Genomic DNA, 940 nt, shown 5'->3' with positions numbered 1-940 from the left:
GTGCCGGCGGGTGTTCGCCCGCTCGGGCGAGCTGCAGGCCCACCTGGCCTCGCACGGGCGGCCGGCGCCCGGCTACGCCTGCGGCGAGTGCGGGCGCCGCTACAGCCGGGCCTCCCACCTCCTGCGGCACCAGCGCAGCCACACCGGCGAGCGGCCCTACCCGTGCCCGGCCTGCGGCAAGGGCTTCGTCAACTCCTACGAGCTGCTGCGCCACCAGCTCACCCACACCGACGCCGCGCCCCACCCGTGCCCGCGGTGCGACAAGTCCTTCAAGCGCCCGCACTACCTGGCGCAGCACCTGCGCACCCACTCCCAGGAGACCCCCTACGCCTGCCCCTCCTGTGGCAAGGCCTTCAAGACGGCCTCCTACCTCCTGAAGCACCAGGGGCGCCACCAGCCCGACCCGCCCCGTCACCGGTGCCCGGAGTGCGGCAAGGCCTTCCGCTACCCCTACGAGCTGGCCCGCCACGCCCGCTCCCACTCCGACCGGGCGCCCTACCCCTGCCCGGACTGCCCGCGGGCCTTCAAGAGCAGCCGCGACCTGGACCAGCACGCCCGCCTCCACACCGGCGAGCGGCCCTACGTGTGCGGGGCCTGCGGCAAAGGCTTCACCCGCTCCTCCATGCTGGGCCGGCACCGCCGCACGCACAGCCCGCTGCGCCCCCACGCCTGCCCGGACTGCGGCCGCTGCTTCAAGGCGCCCGCCGGGCTGCGGGGGCACCGCCGCAGGAACTGCCGGGGCGGGGGAGGGGCCGCCGGCCAGCCGGGCCCCTCGCCAACCCAATATCCGCCAACAACGCCAACCCAACTCCCGACGCCAACCCAATATCCGCCACCGACGCCAACCCAACACCCATCGCCAACCCAGTATGCACCAACGCCAACCCAACTCCCATCGCCAACCCAATATCCGCCAACAACGCCAACTCAACTCCCATCG

General features: G+C 73.4%; 1 protein-coding gene across 1 annotated transcript; it reads left to right on the top strand.

Moving 5' to 3' along the window:
• Positions 1-4: 4 nt before the first annotated feature.
• On the top strand, positions 5-934 carry LOC122545555 (zinc finger protein 628-like; the record flags this gene model as incomplete). The annotated part of the gene is made up of 1 exon (XM_043684533.1): positions 5-934. A coding segment is annotated over one exon (930 nt), but the record flags the coding sequence as incomplete, so codon positions are not given.
• Between the last annotated feature and the right edge of the window lie 6 nt (positions 935-940).

This window comes from Chiloscyllium plagiosum, unplaced genomic scaffold (genome assembly GCF_004010195.1).
Source record: "Chiloscyllium plagiosum isolate BGI_BamShark_2017 unplaced genomic scaffold, ASM401019v2 scaf_48790, whole genome shotgun sequence".
NCBI lineage: Eukaryota > Metazoa > Chordata > Chondrichthyes > Orectolobiformes > Hemiscylliidae > Chiloscyllium > Chiloscyllium plagiosum.
Note: the sequence above shows the minus strand (reverse complement) of the source record. Positions and strands in the feature narration are given on the sequence as shown.